At 35.3% G+C, this 21,055-nt stretch overlaps 1 protein-coding gene across 1 annotated transcript in view; it reads left to right on the top strand.

Moving 5' to 3' along the window:
• The window catches only part of Gbb (glass bottom boat), a 56,037-nt gene that overhangs the window by 30,020 nt on the left and 4,962 nt on the right, over nucleotides 1-21,055 (top strand). The window contains exons 3-5 of the mRNA XM_078192688.1: nucleotides 3,297-3,451; nucleotides 19,036-19,224; nucleotides 20,549-20,625. Coding sequence (XP_078048814.1) covers nucleotides 3,297-3,451; nucleotides 19,036-19,224; nucleotides 20,549-20,625 — 421 coding nt within the window. The remainder of the gene's footprint in view (nucleotides 1-3,296; nucleotides 3,452-19,035; nucleotides 19,225-20,548; nucleotides 20,626-21,055) is intronic.

The following is a 21,055-nucleotide window of genomic DNA, read 5'->3' as shown; positions in this document are numbered from 1 at the left end:
GACAAGTAGACAGGCTGAATGAACAACGATTGACGCGTCTCGTTGAAATCTTTATTAACGCGGCGACAGATTCCCGCGAATTGCCGAGTCACGACGCACAGTAGTCCGAATCGAAGGATTTAACGTTTTATTGAAAAATCAACGTTTTCTTGTCAATTTTGATTAGTAGACTGTGGATCTTTACACAAGAAAACGTACAAATCAACAAGGTCTAGTAGTATTTTTATTTTATTTTTGCAATGGCTAATTTTTTAGTTGAACAAAGAAATTATCCTACAATTCTAATTTTCGTAAAATTATGCATGACAGTGTGTGTATATGTGTATTCATTACTTTTCTGAATAATAAAATTCACTAAAAATTGCAATCCGAATAAACTTAATTTTATGATACTTTGATAAAGTTATTTAATATTTTCTATCGATTTCTCTTTATGTAATCTCTTTGAAAAGAGATTAAAACATGTTTGATTTCTGTCGCGTTGTGTTTCGACGATTTCATAAAATATATAATTTAATCGAGAATATTTAAATATATATTCTTCTTAACTAGTTAGTTAATTTTGATGAGTATATTCGTCATGTAGAAATGGCAGCATATTGTGTTGTAACGGGTATACTAATCGGAAACAGTTAACGAACAGCATTTAACTGTGCCAAGAATCCATACCTTGAATTAACAATTTATTAAAAAAAATTAATGCACAATGGATTGATGGTAATGATGGATGTTTGCTACATGAGTAATTCCTTCAGAAAGAAAGAAATATTAATTCCATGAGTATTTCCCGAAATGTTGCTTAAAATTTGGTGTAATCAACGAGGAAACACAAGGTAAATCGTTTCGTTTTAGAAAGCAAAAACGTCTTTATGTTTTCAAGTAAACAATTTCATTTTGAGGCTCGTTGTAGTGCGAAAGTTCTAGCAAAATGCCACTGAATTTTTCGATCCGAATCACTGTGCGACAACGCCGATCCACAGAATCGCGACACCGCCGATCTCGTTGTGTATCGCGGCTGGATACGTTACGTAAGATTCAGTGGTTTCCTATTGATCGATTTTGTTGATTTGTTGCGCGACTCGACGATGCATTCCTACATATCACGGAGACGATGCACAGCCGCGAGAATATAAATAGGGAAATAGTTGCTCTCGTGCACGACTACGTTGCCGTAAATTACGGTCACGAGATTCCGCTTCGTGTATTTCGAATACCTATAAAATGGAGCAATGATTTTCCATATTAAATGTTAATTTGGAAATTGTTTCCGACGTTATTAACACTTTATTTAGAAGCCTGTTCATAGGTCTTTTAACGAATGAGTTATGTTTAAACATAACTTCCCCTAAGGAAAGCTCAGTAATTATTTTACAAATAATTATTTTAAAAGAATATTAATATTATACTTATCCTTTTATAGGTATTAATATTATATTTATACTTTTATATTGGTCGATGTAATTTGTTGGATTATGGCTGAAATGATTGTCTCGTTTGAACAATTTTTTTTAACTACTCCCAATAGGTGATCTTCGACTTTAAAAAGGCTGTTGAAAAACCGCTGGTAAATAAAGTGTTTGCTGCTTTCAGAAACTCGATAATTAATGATTAGTGCATTATATGAATTTCCTTTAAACACGAGAGAATTTATAAATTAATAAAATCGAATAGCATTTTGGCTTTCTTTTTATAATGATGAAAACTGTTCTTTAATTCTAATTTTTGTAAAATGATATATGAAAATTTGCGTAATGATCCGCAGTCCAATAATTAGTAACCTGTTGTATTTGTTTTCTTAAATGACAATGGTAATAGAGAAGCGTAAGTTTTTAGGAGTTATGTCTCTGTAGAAGTCAAAATTTTTCTTGTTTCCATACATTTTTCCCATATTTTGCAACATTGTTTTCAGCTTAACAGCTTCTAATTTTTGTAGACGTATTCTATTATACTTTATTTAGGCACAGATTCTGGTGTCTCATTTTCTACTTGCATTTTTCTCTAGAGTGAATGTCTACCGTCTAATTGTAGCAAGCACTATTGCTTACGAGGAACGTATTTGTTTTGATCACCGTAACAATCTCCGCGTAACGAGTATCTGCCGTGCGTTATCCACATAACTACGTGTTAACGTAATTACCGACGCGAGGTTTTCCTAATGTATGCGCGGAAAATCGCGGTGATATTTGTTACAACGAGCGAGCACCGTGAGTGGCTTTTAGCTGTTAATGCGTTGCAACACTTGCAACTTATTGTCAGCCTGCGGGTTGAGTTAGCGAGGTAGTGTCAATCATGGCTCCATATCAAATGGTTCGTTTTGTTAAAAAATATTCATCTCCCGGTTTTACACAGCACCATTTGTTTTTACTGTTTTCTGCAGCACTGATACGATTCGGCATTGAACGATTCTCAAAATCTAGTACAGTAGATTTAGACTAATACAAACATTTGCAACACTCTTTACCGAAATCGAATATCCGTAAAATTACTGAACAAAAATCAATGAATGCGCAGACTGTAGACTTTTATGCAAAATAAAAATTAAAACGTATTTTATATCTTAATAACTTAATTAGTAAGTTCTCAACGATATTATGGTTAATTGTTTTAATGTTTTCCTTGCTTCGTATTTCACCGATTCAGTGTTGTTACAAATGCATAAAATCTGCAATTTAGTGATTTCATATAATAACAGAGAACTTAAAATATTTTCCCTCTATTAAGTAATTTAATGCTAATACATCGATAGGATTTTCTCTTACCCCTGAGAATTGAACTTTTAACACACAAACGACGGACCATTTTGATAAAAATATATCTAAGTATAATTGGGATCATTTGAGAGGGTTAGAATCATAGTCACATTTTTCTTATCGTGAGAAACAAGAGGTGTTATTGTGCATTAACATGTGTATTGTTTTCTGACCAAATTTATTGTTAACATAATTTGGAGTTAAGTTAATTTATAGTAACCTTATAATTTACTTGAATTGTATTTTTTAATATTTTGTCATGTATAGGATGCATTTTAAGACATTCGTCAAAATTTTCAAGAATGCAATTCACGCCACTATGATTCTAACTCAGTCATTTGTACTTTTACTTATCATTTTCTTTCAACGTATATATTATAGTACTGTCCATAGACCTTCTAGAAAAATTAAATTGCGCGTAAAAAGACTAAATAGTGAAATAATGATATTTGTATTCTGGGACCGAGTGTTAACGATTATCGTTCGTAGAATCATTTCCATGAACATTCCATATATGTATATAAAAGATTGTTTTGCCTGTTGCAGAACGAAGGAACTGCAATACGTGGACGCAGTTAACACAACCGTGGGGAAAGAGAGATGGCTGACATTAAATGTTAGCGAGCCTCTTCAGCACTGGGTAAACAACCCCGAGGGAAACAAAGGGTTGTATCTGTCGGTACATCCAGCAGATCGATCAGGTGAGTGAAATTATTAGAAAGATTCAATAATCTCTGCAAATCATTTGAAATACATTAAACATACATTACAAATACATCAAATAATTGGGTCAATGAATCCAGTGATTACTGATCAAAATATTAACCCTAATCTGTAAAATATTTTAGAATATTTTTTCTATGGTATTCAATCATTCTTTAGAACAATGTACAATTGCTTTTCAACGTATGTTTAGATTTTTGTTTCAGAATGTTTTGTAACATTATTAAATCATATTTTAAACGTAGACTTTCAATCTACATATTTGGTAAAGTTCAGAAATTCTACAATTCTTTGTACATACCATGCAATTCTGACGTTATTCGTGATTATAATATAAATCAGCGAAAAGTACATTGTTTTCTAACAACGATAAGATTCGATTTATTTAAGAGTAATTAAAATGCAGGGTGAGTCGCGTAGTTTATACAGCTCAAATAACTTTTAAATTATACATCTAATTAAAAATTAGTAAATAGAGAAATTATAAAGTTTTAAGGGACCCAAAAGACGTTGTACTTACTTATTCTTGTACATAGCATAGTTTCCAAAATTTTACTGTCGACTTCCTTTTTTAAATTGAAAAGTTATCTCATTGTAAATAGAAAGAATATATGATTTTTCAACAAGTTGAAATTATTAAAGAAAAAAGCATTGAGATCCACAGTTTAAAGATGAGTCTGACTCAATGTACGATTAGGGGTTGCTTCGATTAAAATGTTTTTTAAAAATAGGACCAGTTTTGTTCCTTGTTTTTTTTTTTGCAATTTTACGAATAGAACAGGACGACGCAGTCCAATCAGAAAAATCTGGGACACCGTGTATATGTGACGCGCGGCGTGGACGGGACACGCGGCTCGCATTGAGCAATGGATCGTGGTTAATAAACGCTTCGGGGTCAGAAGTTCGACGCGGTGAATTCCGGGCGTTTCTTGTACACCTGGCTTCGTGAAGCTAGCCTCCGCTGTTGCATAGGTGTATGCTTTCTCGAGCGTACACCTGTTTCACGCTCTCACTCCCATACTGAAAAGCGTTCCTCGTCCGCGCAACGTGTATTCGTATTTGAACGCACGCATGCCGAGACTCTAGCGATGGCTTGGCAAGTTAATCTCATTAATCCATAGTTCTTTGTTTATTTCTTAACCCTTATTTGCATTTGAAGATACTTTAACTACAGAACTCAGATGGTTCCTCCGATTCAGATGATTTTCAGTCGTTTCGATTCCTGTTCTCTTTTTATATGTCAATTTGAATTTACTCGTGTCGGAATTGCGGATATTTTTGCAAAATAAAAATTGTTTACGTCAATTGAAGATGTATTTCTTCTTTCAATAGTTACAATAAATTGAAAATAGTAAAATAAGTAGATTGCGGATCGTATGCATTTGTAATCAAAAAAGGTTGGTGAAATTCAAAGTGAAATTCAAATTCTATTAAACAAAGAAAGAAAATTCTATTCTATTCCTCTTCGTTGCAATTTATGAAGAAAAATTTTGTTTTGCATGAAGATCCGCGATCTTGTAATAAGATACTTTCGTTCTTCTCATGTCTAAATTATTCTATATTTTGCTCGCACATTGTTCTCATAAATAGACTGCGGATTTTTATGCAAAATGAAATTTTTATAAATGGAACAGGAAAACAATGTTGGTGTTATTCGTGACCTTAGTTACGAGCATACTAGTTTATTAGTTAGGTAAAAGTCAAAGAGATATTAGTAATGTCTCCTTCGTTATTTATTATAGCTCCATAAAATTTTGAAGTGCTTTTCCTTAATTTCACGTTTCTTCGTACGAGATGGATAGCAAATTTCTAAAGTCCTTAACTTTAATGTTTTTTTAAAGACTGAGAGTAGGATTCTAAACTCTAAAAAACATGTCTCTTACATTAGCTTCATTACAATTTAAATTATTCTGTACTCATCGCCATGTATTATTTTCAATGACTAAATATATAAGTCTAATCCGTTTAACTAATAATTATTTTACCGATTTTATAAAAATACAGTTATTACAAACATCTAGATCTACTTTGGTACAGTATAATATTTAAGTGGTAAATAAACGCAACCGAATTTGAAATTAGCGTAGCCAAAATTTACGAGAACCGAGAATAACATGTCATTAAAAAGATTCCAACTGTACATAATATTGGATAAAGCATAATCTTGTTAGAATATTTAAAATTTAACATGAATTTTCAAGGCCCAGAAATGTACGTTCTTTCTATGTTTCTACATTTATCTACATACATTCTCTCTCTATTAAAAGCTCTTTGACTTTTACACAACTCCGTCGCCTAGTTCCACTGTTCGCCGTCTCCAAGTTCTTTCTAGCGATTCGATGATTGACAAGACTCGAAACACGCCTCTGGCGTCGCATTGTCTTCGTTCGTTTGCTAGAAGTGCGTGTACTTATGTGAGACTCGGACGAAGAAGAAACAGAAGGCGGGAGACACGGACGGAGGATGCCGAAGCATCCACGGAGGGAAGAGGGGAAAAGGGAGGCACCGTAAGCGAGCGGAGACCCAGATGCTGAGATAAAGACGCCCCTGAGTCTGATTCCGCCACCGAATCTCAGACGAGATTCGTCGCGAGGAGAGATTACCGCGGCTCGATCCTCCAGATAAAGTACACCTGTTCGCCGGGCCCCGTAGACAATCGGCTTTAGATCATTGATGATTTTCGTTTCTCGACTGGCCCAGCCAACCTGGGAACGTGGCAGCCTTGACCGATTGAAATCTCGCTCGGGTAACATACGAAAAACAGCCGGCTAACGGAGATCACCGACTAATATTCCTGACGGACACGTGTTCCCGGCTGTGTCCGGACACCATCTTCATAATCACCATCAGGCAATAGGTGCTTCGAGGAAATCTTATGGGGCGCTTCACGCTACGAATTATCTCTCAGTGTTTCGTTGTTTTCCCAAACGGACGCTGGGATTTCTTCGAACGTACCGCCGCGTATAGTGATGACAATGATACCGCATCGATAAACTTCGATCTAATACTGAATTGTATCAAAGAAGCAAGTGTCAAACAGAATCGACACCTTCTCAATATTATAATAACATCGATACTCGACTGATACTTTTACGGGAATATTGACGATTGTAAAATATCCTTTTACAAGAATAGGAGTGTAAAAGTATCAATTCACATGGAGCGATAGTATTAATACTAATACAATATACAATGGTAATAATTTTTACTACTATTTTGTTTAATTAAGAAAAAGTAACTCGGTTTATTGAGATAATTCGATGAATCATTGAACGAGTGTATTTAATATCGTATGGTATTGAATAGGTATTCATAATTTTAATACTTATCGAAGAGCTATCGACTCATTCGTGAAGTATCAAACGAGTATCGATGTTTGCAGAAAGTATCGAAGAATCATTGTATTCGATACAATATTTATTTGGTATCATTATAATTGCTCAAGTACTTTGGTGCCGAATTGATTCAATATCATCGATAATATCAATATCGATTCTATCACCAGCCACAAACCGCGATTTAAGCGAAAGACGATTTACTAATTCTAGTTTCTGAGCTACGGGTCTAATTATATTGAATACTCATTTATTCTTTATAGTGTAAGTAGTTTATTGCTGATTGATTGACTTTCAAACGGTTCTTTCCGTACTTTACCGAGAAATTCTGACGATTTAAAAGTAGAACGTTGCTGATGCTCATTCAACGTCCACACGTATTTTTCGTGTTGATTTTCGAACTTTGACATACGGTATTTTTTCGGTTTTTTTTTCGGGATGGAAGAGAAACAAACAAAGAATAACAAAATTTTAGAAAATTAAGAATTTTTCCAATTCACTATTTTTGCTAAACATTTAGAACGTGAATTCCACATTGAGTATGCTTAGGATCGTTTACAATTTTGTTTACCAATTTCCTTCGTTATAGTTTATGAGGTACTTCTTCTAAACACTTTAGTTTTCCATCAGGCTTTGATAAGATCCCTCTTCTGTTTTATAATAATTTAATATATTCGAATTAAGTAATTGATTTTATCATTACTTAAAAGAAGAATCAAATTGATTATTTCAACCGGTGCAATAGCTATAGTGTTAACAAAAAGTGTTCATAGTTTTGACAATTCTAAAATAAAAGAATGTAAGACCAATCATTTTGACTAACAATATATTTAACGTTAATTGCTTATACTTGTTTGAATAGACACCTGTGTTTCCTTAGAAGACCAAAGCAAGTTGAGGATCAGATAGAAATCTTGTTAGAGGTGTTCGTTGAGAAACTTTGTTACTCTGTAATCGTACGTCCTATCACCACGGAAACTTGTAATTTAACGTTACAAGAGTTTCCAATACCGTATTCGGGTCGCGTAACTTCGTATTTTCACATGAAAACCGTATCGAAAGAATTCATCGTCTTTTTACGTCGCGGCTCATTCGAAGTGTATTGGAGAGCGCTGTAAAATTAGTAGACTGTATCGAAGAAAGATTGATTGCGCCCGATACTCTCGGGAATGTAAAGTGATCGAGATACTCCATACTCTGCACTCGCGACAGTGATTCAATCTTGATCACCAAACAATCGAACGACTCCGAAATATTACGATTCTAATTACAATTTCATTGAGATTCTAGTTTCAGTTCTAATTTTCCCAGCAATTTAATCCTGGAGGAGACTGCGTAATTCAAATCTTTGCTCTCCGACGAACCCATCAATATATAATCTTATCCCCATAACTGATAATCAATTAGAATATTTATCTTGTTAAAAACTTTGTTTCTCATTGATATGGAAGAAAACCCGTAGAGAAAAGCAGGAGTTGCCAATTAATCCGGTTCACCCGTAGAATTTCGATTATTATAATCACGTCGGTTAGTGTAATCATCATCAGTCGGTTCCAAAATACTCTATGCTAAAAATAATTCGTCTGTTACAATAGACTTCGGTTATTGATATCAATCGAGACAGATTTATAAAATTATATACAGGAGTTAATAGATGCAAACAATCGTCAGACGAAACTGACTTGAATAAAAATGTCTTGAAAATGGCATTATAATAGGTAATTTGCATTGTTTTAACTACGTTGCCAACAAAACCTAAATAATATACTCTTAGCATACTCTTTAAAACTGCAATCGAGTATTTCATATTCTAAACTGTATACTTTTAAATACTTCTTATATGCATATTTGTAAAATGAATTATGTCAACTAGTATTTCATTTAATACAAAAATAAATTACTATTTTAAACGAAGTATATAAAACACAGATCAAGGAAATAGTATTTGAAAATATTTCTTGGTTTCAATACTTTTAGTCAGATCGTTTAGTCATTGTAATATTCTCACACTATTTTCAGCTTATCGAAATTTTCAAAAAGGACAATTTTGTTTGTATTTAATTACTGTTCCTTAAAAATCGTCCTCGAAAATAATTATTTTGCATAAAGATCCGCAGTCTACTAATATGCATACACACACGAACGTGCCCCTCCTTCTCCTACTGTGCCCCCACTCTTTTTTCCTCGTTCCTCCTCTCTTTTCTTCAACTTCTCCCTCCCGTTCCTCATTCCCCCTCCCGACCGTCCTTCTCCTATCCCCTCTCAGCCTCGTTGCCCCTCCCCCATCATCTACCCCCTCCATAAGCCACTGTGCCCTCCCTCTCCTCAACTTTCTTCTGGCATCTGTCTCCTTTCGACTTCTCGCTGATTCTATTTCTCTCACTCGTGAGCACAACCGGTTTACCTTTGATCATTCAATATAAAACACGAGATAAGCGAGCACACAGGCCCGCGTGCGCGTGCACGTTCACGGAGTCATGATTCTGTTCCTCGGTAATTTCTGCCTCTGTTTTCCCTCTTTGTTTTTCCATGGCGGTTCCTGTCCCGTCGCAGATCCCTCCCCTCTGCTTAACACGTTTCATTAAGATCTCTGTTCAAATATATGTATATTGGCAAAAATTATCCCTTTGTACTCGTGTGGTGACTATAATGCGCTATTAAAGATGGTTATATCACGTTTCACAATCATTTTTATCTTATAAAATTTAATCATATTTAAAAACAACTGCGACAAGCGTAACTGTTGCATGAATTACGAAATTCTATTTCATATGTATAAAATGGAAATATTGTAGGTTAAAAAAACTATGTTGGATTTTGAATTAGAATGACTGCGACTGCGAAGGATTAATAATGAAATAATGATATTTGCTCATTTTTCGTGTTCCCTTTACGATACCGAGAATTTTCAATCTTTCAATCAGTCTTTTTTCACCTGATGTCAATCTATTATTTTTAATCTATTAAAATGATAAAAGAAACAATGAATTTGCTACATAGTCACTGCGTTTTGCAATTGATTCACGCAAAATATTTATTTTGTATACAAATCTGCAGCCTATGCAACTAAATCATTTCATCAATTGATTTCATCAGTCAATCAATTTGTTTTGATTTTCACATGATTCCCTAAGGCTTCTATTCAAAAATATGTGGGAAAATATTTAATAATGAAAATAAAAATTTATTCTAAACATATTCAGTTATTCATATTGCTAGTCGAAAGGTCCGTTGTTTGAATACACAAGTGAGAGCTAAATTCTTTTTATTTTGCAACATCAATTTTTAATTGCAAGTATTAGTTAATGGTCATTCATTCATTTCGATAATTGTACGTTATCTGTAGACTGTTAATCTTTACTTAAAATAAGACTTGTCTTCAATGATTTTAAGTAACGTGAGCCGCATATTCGTTCTTCCTCTATTCACATCAATAAAATTGGAGGATTATTAACACTGTATATCCCAGAAGTCTATTATTAGACTTCTTTCCGACAACGCTTGTAGCCGGGAAGCTTATCAATTAGCTTTTCAATGACTCTTTAGTGCACAATGCGTTGAGTTAATGAACTAGAGACTTTCTTAACTCCAAAATACCCGGTTTCTTAACTCCAAAAAACCGACCCGGTTTTCGATATAGAAAGAGTTCTAGAGAGAATAAGAAAATGTACTAAATGATGAAAAGAATCTGAATTATTTTTTTAATAAACAAATTACTAATAACTTTTACCAATTAATCGTTACTGATGAATTATTGATAAAAATATCTTTTTACAACATTATTTAAAATTCCTGGATAATCATAAGGAATACATGGTGGTCGAATCAGTTGAACTTGAATAATTAAATAATTATGGCGGTACTGGGCCGATATTCCGAATATCGTTGTTTTTCAAGTCAAATATCGATATTTTTATATCGAGATATTCCATTATCATTACACAGCTTATAATGTCAAAAGCTGATAATTAGAAATAACGTCAATTAAATAAGTGTCTCTTATCCTAACTCTACTACTGATGTTATAAATAACATATTCTATGCTTTGTAATTATGCTTATTATTTTGTAATTATATTATTTATTAATTTCATTTTAGAGCGCAATTTTTATATTTATACAGACATATTTGTGCAATCTTTTTATATTTATCACGAAAAACTTTAATTTGATGACACGTACCGATATTACTGATATCGATATATTTTATTCCCGATATCATGTGTATCGATATTCTGAACATTAATATACATATATCGATATACCTCAGACGTATATCGTCATTACTAGAGTTTAATCGAATATCGATTCTGTCGATCTTTTCCCCTGAATCCCCGACCGCCACGCACATTCGCACGCATACCCTACTGACGGCTTATCCGTCCTCCCCTCGGCCCCCTCTCTTTTTCTCTCGATCCTGTTGCTTCTTCTTTCCGGTTAAGAGCCTCCGGTTTGTTTGCACTGGTTTGCCGTCACGCGGCCCCCTCCCACCGCCCGACGCCGTTCGCCCCCTCGGAGCCAGAGGAAGTTTCCTCCCGGTTGCAGAAAACCAGATGCTTTCGAAAGTACGGCCGGCTATCTCTCTGCCTCTAAAGACCGGCTACACACCTCCGCGTGATACGCCCACGTGTGCCTAACTGCGAGCTCGCTCGCTCGCTCGCTTACTCGCTCGGCTCGCTCGGTTTTCTGACTTGCGACACCTCGTTATCACCGCGAGCCAGAGCCAGCCTTCGTCAGATAGCTCGCGATTTATTTCACGGCTAATCTGGCGCAGAAATCCTCCACGAGACTCGAGGTCCCTGCTTTTGGGTTGAGGTTGGGCCGAGGGTACAAGTGGAGAACTATCGATAGCACTATCGATTGTTTTTCTTACTATCGATAGTGCCGTTCAGTGCGGTCGATATATTCAAAAGTAATTTCAATGGGCATTTAGATTTTTCTACCCCACTTTCACAATATATTTATTTAAATGCTACTGCTATTTATAGGTGAAAAGAAATCCCTCAAACTAAAATTGTTTACTGGAATTATGCAAAAATATTTCTTATTGTATACCGTTATCGTCGTTGGCGCCGGGAAGAACATTTAACAAAGGAGGATTAATAATATCCAACGGACGGTCAAGTTTAAACGGAATAATGCCAACATCCTCATTTTTAAAAATAAAAGCCAGTGGTTGTTGACATAACTTGTAAAATACTACTGCAGATATTCCTTTTATATTTTGGAAGGTATATAATGTAAAACTTTTATGTACGCATTTCTCATGGTTTTTCAAGTACATGGTACTTCGATGGTACATAATAAACTGTAGCCACGAGACTACTTTCTGAACGAACTCAGTATATGTATATTATAACTCAGTATATACATATATATGTATAATCGGATGAAATTTCTGGGATGTTTCGGGTAAGGATACAAGACTCTAGACGCAAAGATATAGATTCGTCAGATTTTTGGTTACGAAAAGCAGGAAGACCTAGATGCTGCGCCAGCTGGATCTATCTTTGAACTAATTAACCCTTTCAGTGGATCTGTACACTATCAATTATTTTGATAAATAGAATTGTTACGTTTTAGTGAGCTTCTTTATGAATCTTTTAATATTCTTTTCTACAAAATTTTGATAAGCTTATTCTCAGATTTTATCCAATTATATCAACCTGGTTTAGTATCTTTTACTTAGTATAATTTTTCGGCTGACAATGAAAAGGTTAAATATTATCAAAGAATTTATGCGAAGTCTACGAGTTCTAAGTTTGTACTTGGAATGACTTATTTTATTAAAATTAGGGGTTGAAACAACCCCTAAAACGATATTTGATAACGTTCACTGTGAATTTACACTCATGCATTACTCAGTTGCACAACTTTTAAATGAAAAATATGAAATCGGTCAACTTGCACCAACAAAAAATTGTCTCGTTCTATTAAGTGCATTATTAATCCTTCTCACTCGATTGCTGACACTGAGGCAACACAAAAATGTCTATATCACGTTCCAAAGTAATTATGACAATATCAAATCTGTTTCCGTAATTTTGTTTAGATATTAGAAGCGCCAGATCACTGGACACTGTATGAAAGAATTTTCGCAAAAATGGCAACTGATTAAAACGAGCTAAAATAAATCATATATGTAAAATGGAAATACTGTAAGTCAGAAGAAACGTTTTGGATTTCAATTAAAATAGCTTCGAGTGTAAGGGATTAAGGACAAAGAAGTTCTAATCAGCGTAGCTATGCAGGAAGTGGTAATTCAAGGGGTCAACATAAAAAGGGTTATCCAAAAAAAACCCGACAAACTGTGTTATCGAGAGCCTATAAAACTCTAATGAAATCATTATTCTCACCTCGCATTGAGAGTCTGTTGATGCTTTAGCACCCGGCTACCGAAACGAAGTCAAACACCGAAAACGATCTCGATTACGCAATGGCACAGATAGAGAGGCCACGAAATAGCCGGCCGAGCTCGTTCAAAGATCTTTGTGTTCAGCAGAGATGGGTAACTGGAGGCTGTGGTCAACGGTGGCTCGAGAATACCGTGCTGCACGGTTTCCATCTTTCTCACTTCTTCCGGTGATTTTTTCCCGCGCGTCGAGATAGCAGATTTTATGCGCCGTTTGAGAGAAATGTCCGCGATCGTCGTTTTATTGGACAATCAAGATATTGAGGGAGATTGCGCGGCGAGGAAAGCTCCGGCGAAACCCCAGAAGGAGGATCTGTCGGGTACTAAAACGCTGCCCGTTTCGCCCGTACTTATTGCTATGCTAATTCAGTGGTAATGGAGTCGCTATCAGGATGCTAATAGTACAGTAACAAAGGTATTTGACTTGCGCGTGGAAAACGTGAGCGCACTCTACTGCCACTGCTGATTTTTCGTGTTTCCTTATCGTTACCAAGAATTTCCAGTCCTCTGGAATTCCAATCAGCCTTTCCTTCACCTGATCGCTAAATTCACCAGCGGACTACGGATTTCATGTATTTATCGCGATATTGGGTAATTGTAATTTAAAACAATATGAAGATTAAAGAAATTTGAAATGTCAATCTATTGCATTTAATTTATTAAAATAATAAAAGAAAGAATGTACTTGCTATTTTTGTCACTATTTCTTGCAATTGGCGATGGCAATTTTTATTCTCCATAAATACCCGTAGTTCATTCGTCAGATTTCTACAAAATCTGCAACGTTGAAAATATAAATAGGGTTTATCTAATTATTTTAAAGAACATTATCTACATTTTCGGCCTGTCTCCATTGACACCAATAAGAGTGGAGGATTTAAACTTAAAAAAATTTCAAGTCATCTATCACTAATTTTTAAAAAATTATATCGCTTTAAAAGAATATTGAATACTAATGTGAGACACTGCAGATTAAATACAAATTTACTAATTATCATAATTTGGAAATAATATAACAGGGGCATTTTTTCTAATCTCTTTACAAAACAGTGAAGAGGAATGTTAGAAATACAGTTTTGTGTTTTGCCCAGTCATTTTTATTACAAATGCATAAAATCTGCAATCTAATTAAATAGGTAAATACTTTTAAGAACGTGATAGACGGCTACTATGACTTTCTAATAGCACAATGCAATCTATAATAGTTACTGGTTTAGATTCCTGCTGGAGACGGTTCTCGGAGCTTGTTAAACGTCCTTGGAACTCGAGAATTTCGACCAGCTGAAACAAATTGCAAGGCGAACAATGTTACCGGTTCTGCGTCCTTGACTGTCAGAAGTATTGCGAAAGCGTAGCCGCCCGATTTAGGACTGCCCCTTTGTAGGAAGAAATTACTTTATCCTTGAACCTCTGACATGAAACGAACAGAGAAAACGGCGTTCCTTCAAATTTTTCGCATTTTTCAATGTTGCATGTAACAAATACTTTTAACTCCTACAATGTTTGTCTAAAACCCAAGTTTCGCTTTTTAGAATCGACTGTAGAAATTAGCAAAGCATGTTGTTTTGAAATATTTTAATGAGAATTATGTACAGTCCTTTATAGCAATTTTAAATATTCTGACTATATTCAAACATTTCTCATATAAATTACACATACGGAATTCCAAGTATTTCAACTAGTTGGCCTTCAAATAATCAAAACATTTTAAAATTGACGTATATATTTCAGATTACATTAAAATTGATGTCTAAATAGCAAATTCGCATGCACATCGAATATACTTGTCATAACACAAAATATCATCATTCAATGACACAAACATTGCCTTTTACTTTCGATTTAAAGATTTTTTCTTTACACCATTATACCAGTGCATGAAGCTATCTAAAAGAACTAATTATTTCGGAACTTTGATAGGTTCTCGCTTCAAAAGAAAAGAAAATTTTGTTTAACGTGAACGTTGAAAAATTGATGTTTAGCTACAAATTACTGTTCCATGGATCGAACACTGTGGGCCGGTCTGATTCGGGTCCTGGGGTTAGGTGCAAGACTCTCGAAGTAAGCATCATCGAGGTGTACGGTGGCAAGTGGACCGTAATACTAATCGGAACAACCGGTCGCATTCGTCTCGAGGAAATTGTTGGCTGGCAGGTTCGTCTTAGCCGTCGATTCTGTAACGGCAGGCGCACAAAGTTGCGGGGCAGCAGGTGTCCGCGTGCAATCACGGCAAATGCGCATTCCAGCGAGCCAATTTAATAGCTTTCTCGGACTCGCGGTCGCGCTCGCGCTCGTAAGAACGATCATTTGCATAGGCAGCGATGCTCGTCGCAGGGACGAGTCTCCTCCGGCCGGCCACGAGGATACAATCAGACCGTTTGGATTGCTCGCACGTACGACGCGTGTCCTTTCGTTCGAATTTTGATATTGCGCGCGGCGCGCCGCGACTCGCATGCCAATCGGTTTCTCTTGAATAATCCTTTTTCCGTTGTAATTGACGATTCGCCACTACGTCTCGGCCGCGTCGACTTTTTTCCCTTCTTTTTCGCCATTTCCATTCGAATAGGTTTTCACGCGTTTTCCTATGGCCGCGATGCGGATTGACTAACAGATTCGGTCGCGCGCTTTCGGAAACAACCGCCGACTCGCAACAATGCCAGGATTCTTTTCCTTCGTTATTTCGCAGGGGTCGTCGCAGCCAATTCTATTCCTTCTTAGAGGTCAGCTATCACATTTTATGCTTTTTTTTTTTAAACTCGTGCCACATCATTATCTTTAAAGTTACAATAATTAAATCTTTTCATTTATTATTTTTTTATTTTTGTTTATTCGTATTTTCAGAACAAGCGATTCAATTTTCAATTTCTATTCGATCCAATGAAATTCTTAATAGTATGAAATTGTTAACATTTATCGTTGGAACTATTAGCTTGTCTGTTTTGTATTATAAAATCCTTGTAACATTTCAATTATTCAATGTATAACAATAAAAATGAATTTCACGAGCTAATTAAAATTGGTGTCATCCATTTGTACTAAACATAATCTCATATGAGTCTCATTATACATATTATAAACTTGAATAAAATTGTAAAATATTACACATACAAAATGATATTTCTTAAAACGCAATCAATTTCTTAAAATTGAATCATATGATTTGCATTTTGTTTTTAGCTATTAAGGGAACTGTTATAGTTTGCTAGACAATGGGTAAAGAAATTCATGCAAACATTACATTGGTATTATAACTTAAACAGAAATAATTGACATAGAGACAAACTGCAAGTATTTAAAGATGTAAAAATCAACGGATCAGTAGTCTTGTTTTAAAGTCATACGCAAGTGAAATCATATGTGTCACGCAAGAATGTGGTAAAGAGATCAATGGAAAGAAACAAAAGATGAAATGTACGAGTAACGATCATCACGAGCGATCTATTTATAGGGAACGATCAACATTCTGTTTCAGGCAGAATATATTAAATAAATCATTGGCCGGAATGACGTTCCATTTGTAACGCAGCTTGTCTAATAAAAGTCTGATGAATGGCTTTAACATAACACGTTGCTGTTCATCGACTGCGAATCGTTGCTCGACTTAATTACAAACCTTCCGCGACGGCACTTGTACTCTACGATATATTTCATCCCCCGAGGAACGAATTCACTTATCTATTTTCAATGTGAATTGAATTCAAGTCATCTTTTATTGTCCCTTCATTATATTATTTTCTAGTTTTACAATCGTGAGATTGTATAAATGAGCAACGGTCAGGCAAATTATTTATGTTACGTTAATCAAACACAAAACTGTATTTTCAATTTGGCAATTGTAATTCTATTTCCATTTTCAATTTCAATTGTAATTCTTTACAACTCTGACTGCTGCATTATTTCCAACCGATTAGAATGATTAACCCTTTGGAGACATACAAAATTGCAATGATCATAACACTTACAAAATTAATAATTTTTATTTCACAAAATCAATAGCGATACGATCTATCATCAAACTTTATTTAAATGAATTAATTATTTCCAAGGTTCGATCATTTTATATTTTCAGTAAATCGTTGCTTAATATTTCATGAATACTCCGAATTATTGTTAGGCGATCTGAGAACATTCTCTGAATGCAAAGGGTTGAAAGAGGAAGGACATGTTCAGCCCATCTACATTTCTTAGAATTAACTTAGACGATTCTTATCGTGCGTAAAAATCCGCAGTGAATTTATTTAATTTGTTCGGTGACTTATATATATCGCGAGTAATTTTTCGTTTCGGCAACTCGGACAGGAAACAAAGAATTTCGAGAAATTATGAACGATTAGATTAGGCCACCACGTTGACAAACCCTTGCGTGAATATCGCTACCATTATGGGTCTGCGGAACAGCTTGCGACACACTATGCTAATCAATGTAAATCGGCTCTATTTTTGTCGCGGCGTACACTGTTAAGGAACATAATTATTACCGCATGAATATTAACGCGGCTTCAGCAATTATGATAAACAAGTGTCACAACTTCTTCAAGTTCCGATTACATTACGAAACGTTTCGATCCGGCAACGTTTCGCGCTGAAAACTCGCGACAACCCCTTCCCGTCCCTGGTCCGGAGGCTGCCAATGCAGGGGTGTGGATCGTTATGCGTGCCGCGTAAAGATAATTAAGAATAATCGTGCGATCGGCATGTCGGCTGACGGAACGATCAATTGATTAAACGCGCAACGGTACAACGGCGACTTAATTGCAGGGCCAACGTGTTGGGAAACCGTGAGCTGTCGTCTATATAGGCGAAGTGAACGGCTCTCGATAGGTGTCGGGTCGGCCGATACAGCCGTTGAGATTCTTAAATAGTTAATATTCCTGAAGGTTGGCTATTAATAATTCTAATCCACGGCCTGGCTCCGCCAGGCCACTCTAAGCTAACACGACCGCGAACGCGATCATTGCTGCGCGCGCGATCCGCTTATGGCATCAAATCCGCAATTAGGCGGAGATTCGAGCGTAAAGGAAAGCTATCGACGTAGTACCCCTTGACAATTTTTCGGTCACTGGGTAAATTAGATCTTTAAATGACAGGGTGACGCCAGGGTTGGGAAATTATTAAATTTTATTCGTAGAATTTATTTGGTATATAGCATTTGAACAAAATTTTATTCGAAGGATTAGACGAATAACATTCATTTGAAAATTTTTTTCAAAATGTTGCATGAATAAAATTTTATTCAAAAAACTTGTACGTGATAGTTCAGACAGAATTTTATTTGAATATTGTCTAATTCAGGGTGATATGTAGAGACTTCTAATGTTAAAGAACACTATAGTCGTGGTTCTACTCTACAATAAAAATCGTGAAAAATTAGAACAAACTCATTGTTGTCGTTTTTATAAAGGAATGTGTATTAATCATGTATAATACCTAGTCGCTTTAAGATTATGAATAAACTGATTCGTTATATTGAGCAAATTACGTGTAAGACGTGTTTGGATAATAGAAAATTCTGGCATTAAAGGATCATGTCCATTTCTAGAAGATGCGACGCACGAACTGTTAACCCTTCACCGAAATATCAATTACTGCCAGTTACTGTTTCAGTAAAAATATTGCATATATCTAAATCAGCAGTGCAAACTTGATGACATGATAGAGGATTACATAAATTTTTAAATAATTTTATGAACGTATGTTAATGATGATTTGTTTAAAGTTCCGTGGAACCACCGCAGCCACCATAATTCGATTATGGGTCTTATATAAAGAAAAGAGTAGCGTTGATTGTTAACGTTTGTCGTTTCTTGTGTGTTCAGTGCACGAGATGAGACCAGAGGACATCGGGATTGTTGGGTTTAGAGGCGATCCGGACAAACAGCCCTTCATGGTCGGATACTTCAAGAGTTCTGGCATCCGGGAAAAAAAGGTACGGCAAAAGCGAGACGCAAGGAGAAGAAAAAAGAGCGAGTCCTCGAGCTTGGATTATCGGAATAATCCGTACACCGGTAAGTCTGGAAGGTAACGTCCGATGTACCAATCAATTTCTTCTAGTCGAACTCTTTTCGCAAGATTCTTCGTCCAAGATTAATTCTCTCGGAATCCCTACCATCGCTGGTCACTGCCACGAATCACCCGATAAAAAATACTACCGTGTCATGATTTCAAATGATTGTACAGTGGATGTAAAAAGTCTTCCGACACCTTTTTTAACGGTATAACTATTTAGAAACTGAACTAAATGATTGAAATATTTTGGAAGTGTTTGAAGGATTAGTTTACTATACAGTAAATAGAATAACCTTTTTTTAATTTTGTTACTATCTCAAATGTCAATCAAAACAATGAAAAGCTGTTTTAACTTTTTTATCTGAGCTTCAAACGAATCTTTGAAATATGTTTACGTATTTTTGGATCAAATTCATGAAAAATTGTTATTTTCACCAACTTCAATTATCTAGATTTATGAAACGTATTTTTTAAATTTGTATTATAGGCTCTGATAAAAGAATGGAAAAATGATGAATAAAAGAGTTTGTTTACTCATTCTCTAACAAACTAGTCGATCTAAAATCTTAAAAAAGATTCAAGTCATTTGTTCCAATTTTAAAAAAGTTATCACATATATTATATATTTCCCTACTTGTGTGGTCACACACTTTATATTGTTTTGTAACGGTGGTAAAATTAAATTTACTTTAAAGATGTTAAACAAAAGTTTCGGATGGAAAGACGTCTATTTAAAAAATTTGTACAGAAACATTTCTATAATATTAGAAGAAAAGATGAAAAACTAGTAAGTAGAACTTGTATTAAAAAAATCTCTAAACACCTCAAGTAAAATTCCACAATTCTCCCTTAAATAAGCAAAAATACTGAACAAAGTATGCCAGCAAGATTTAATTTTCTTAATGAAAGATATCACAGCGTTAAACAATAAAAGGTTCGATCGTTCGTTCGAAGTGGACCTCCATTTCCGTGGATCGTAAAATAAGTTTCTCTGTTATAAACACGTGGAAACGATAACAAAGCTCCATAAGTTAGGGGGATTCGTGAGAACACAATGGTAGTTTGGCCATGTTTATTTCTTCAACGAAGGAATTCCAGTTCTCTCGAGTCGCGGAATCATGCGGAACGTTTACACGATGATGCACGTATCTTAAAATCGATTGCCCAGATTCTGGGAAGAGACAGGATTACGAGTCGAACACGCTACTCTCAGATTTTACTTTGTCAAGATCGCGTTGCGAAAAGGTTCGCGTGATAGAATAATTTCGTGGATCGCAGCGTGAGCACGTTGAAAAATGTTAATCGAGTTTCGTCGTTTTTCAGATCCAGGTATGCAGTATAACTCGAAGACTTGCAAAATCCAGACGTTGTACGTCAGCTTCAGGGATCTAAAGTGGCAGGTAAGTTGTATCAAATTGCGCAACGACGCGCAATAGTTGATCATTCAACCCCGTGTTGTGCTTTAATTGCTTTCTCGAATCGCATCGAAATATTTACAGAAATCTTTCGTTACTCGAAATCAAGGAAAATATATTTAGATATTATTCATCGATACGAATAGTTTTATTGAGTAAACATGGAACCGCGACACCTGCATAACTTCTCTTTTAAGTAATGTATACGTGAGCTTATGATAATGTACCTTGTGCATTGTTATACATTTAAGTATTGCTCATGTGTCAAGCGTACTTTATGTTCATTTGTGATTAAGGGGTTCCTTCAGCATCAAAATCTCCAATAACAAATATATCAAATGGAGAAGTAAGAGAAATGAAATTTAACTGATTAATGTTAATTTTTTAATTTTGTATAAAAATGTTGCATAAAATT

This window comes from Augochlora pura, chromosome 10, assembly GCF_028453695.1.
Source record: "Augochlora pura isolate Apur16 chromosome 10, APUR_v2.2.1, whole genome shotgun sequence".
Classification (NCBI taxonomy): Eukaryota; Metazoa; Arthropoda; class Insecta; order Hymenoptera; family Halictidae; genus Augochlora; species Augochlora pura.
This window is presented reverse-complemented; position numbering and strand designations above follow the sequence as displayed.